Source organism: Chaetura pelagica, unplaced genomic scaffold (genome assembly GCF_000747805.2).
Source record: "Chaetura pelagica isolate M959 unplaced genomic scaffold, ChaPel_1.0 scaffold2336, whole genome shotgun sequence".
Classification (NCBI taxonomy): domain Eukaryota; kingdom Metazoa; phylum Chordata; class Aves; order Apodiformes; family Apodidae; genus Chaetura; species Chaetura pelagica.
In genome coordinates this window covers 2332-4362 of record NW_009953706.1, presented here as the reverse complement: position 1 = coordinate 4362, position 2031 = coordinate 2332, and the positions used below count along the sequence as shown (strand labels likewise).

Below are 2031 nucleotides of genomic sequence, written 5' to 3'. Positions count from 1 at the left end.
CTCCCCCTCTCGAGGAACCCCTGGAACATCTGCCTGCCCCCACACCAGCTCCCCTACCACCGCCCAAGCCCGCAGGTGTGTGACAGCAGGGACCCAAAGTGGGGGGGGGAGGTTTTTTGGGGTGGGTGACCCTTACCTGCCATCCCGGTGGGCTGCCCCCCCCTCTGTCACCGTCTTGACGAAGATGCCCAACTTCTCCAGGCCCATGTCAGCCCCTGCTCCCATCCCAATGATGCTGATCCCCAAACCTTCAGAGTCTGAGGAGACAACAGAGCCTTGTCCCGGCCGCCTCACCTCGATGGGTGTCACCTCCAACCCGTCCCCCAGGGTGCTGCTGGAGCCCCTGCACGGTGCAGGATGGGGTGAGGACCCACCTTTCTCCAGCTCCACGGGGAAGAGGTCGAGCCTCTCCACCCTCTTCTCCAGCTCATACTCGGCCGACGCGGCCATGGGGTCAACGTCTTCATTGCGGCGGTCGTAGTCCTCGTTGGAGTAAGTGCTGAAGACCTGCCAGGGGGGGAGGAACCTCTCAGCAGAAGCACCAGGATGGGGTAGGACAACACCCCAGATATCCATCACCCCAGCTCCAGCAGCGCCCGTGGCCATCTGGGGCATCCCAGGGCAAGGGGAGCCCCAGGAAAGGGCGTTGGGGGGTGTTATGGACCTTAGGAGACACTTGGAGGATCAAGGAGGACACAAGTCATGGAGGAAGGGAGAGTTTGAGGGAGCTCAGAGGGTTTTGGGGTGGCCCTGGGAGGAGAGGTGGTGCAGTGACCTGCACCCCATGGATGGATGGGTGGAGGGGTGGAGGGACACAGGGAGCACCAGGGACTCTTGGGACACCTTGGGGTCACCAGGTCCCTGTCCTACCCTATGCCCATCTCTCCCCATCAGGCTCCACTTCCAGGGTGCCTGGTTACCCGGGAGGGGCCAACCCCAGAGCTGGGGCTGTCCCCATCCTCCTGGTGCCTCTGGGGACACAGATGTCCCCCTGACCAAGGTGGGACGTGCCACCAGGACAACGTCCCCAGCCTGGAGCTGGAAGGAGTGGGGTGCAATGTCCCTGTGCCCTGGGAAGCCACCAGAACCCCTCTGTGGATGGGGACAGGCTGGCTGGGTGCCCTGAGCCTGGCAGATGTCCCCTGAGGGGCCCCAGCTCGGGGCTGGATTAGAGACAAGGCGGCAGCTCTAAAGCCTCACAACAAAGGACATCAGGGATGAGCGTCAAGGGCCATCTCACAAAGCCTGGTGACACCCTCAGGTGGGCAGGAGCCACCCAGGTGGCACCCAGGGGTGCTGGGACAAGCAGGGCAGGGGACACGGCTCCATCCCCCGCCCCCCCGTCGCACACCATCCTGGGGAGAACCAGAGCCCACAGCCACGGGGACATGGCCTGGGCTCACCCTGCTATGTCCCCCAGCCCTGTCCCCATGTCCTGGGGGGGTTTGGGATGTGCTGGAGTTGAGGGGCTGGAGTGGGTTCCAAGGGAGTTACAGGCAGAGCCAGGAGGTGACCAGGGGAAGGGGCTGGTGGTGGGTGCCCCCCACCCCTGGGTGCAGGGTGTTTGGGACCCGTGCTGGGTGGGCTGGGGGTCCCCAGCACCCTCAACCTCAGCCCCTACCAGTGGGTTTAGGGGGCTCAGCATCACCCACGCACCTGGGGAGGGACCCCCACCCATGCACCTGAGGGAGGACCCCCTCCACCCATGCAAAACCCATGCACCCACACACACGGGACCCCCACCCATGCACCCTAGGAAGGACCCCCACCCAAGCAAAACCCATGCAACCCAGGGGTGGGGGAACTTGGGATGCCCAGACACCTGGCTCCCCTCCCTACCCCCAAGGACATGGGACCCCCACCCTCACTCTGAGATGGGTAAAAGAGAGAGGCTGAAGGGTGGGGAGGCAGCAGAGCACCCTAAAAAGCCCATGGTGGGGGGGACACCCTTCCCAGGGCAGGGCTGGCTGGTTCCCACGGGACCAAGAAGACCCCCCCCCACCTCCCAGCGTGCAGCCACCCAGCACATTG

At 64.6% G+C, this 2031-nt stretch overlaps 1 protein-coding gene across 1 annotated transcript in view; it reads right to left on the bottom strand.

The window, feature by feature from the left end:
- Positions 1-2031, bottom strand: part of PPP1R9B (protein phosphatase 1, regulatory subunit 9B) — a gene marked incomplete at both ends in the record, with an annotated part of 16566 nt that overhangs the window by 12212 nt on the left and 2323 nt on the right. The window contains 2 exons of the mRNA XM_010000401.1: positions 137-257; positions 375-507. Coding sequence (XP_009998703.1) covers positions 137-257; positions 375-507 — 254 coding nt within the window. The remainder of the gene's footprint in view (positions 1-136; positions 258-374; positions 508-2031) is intronic.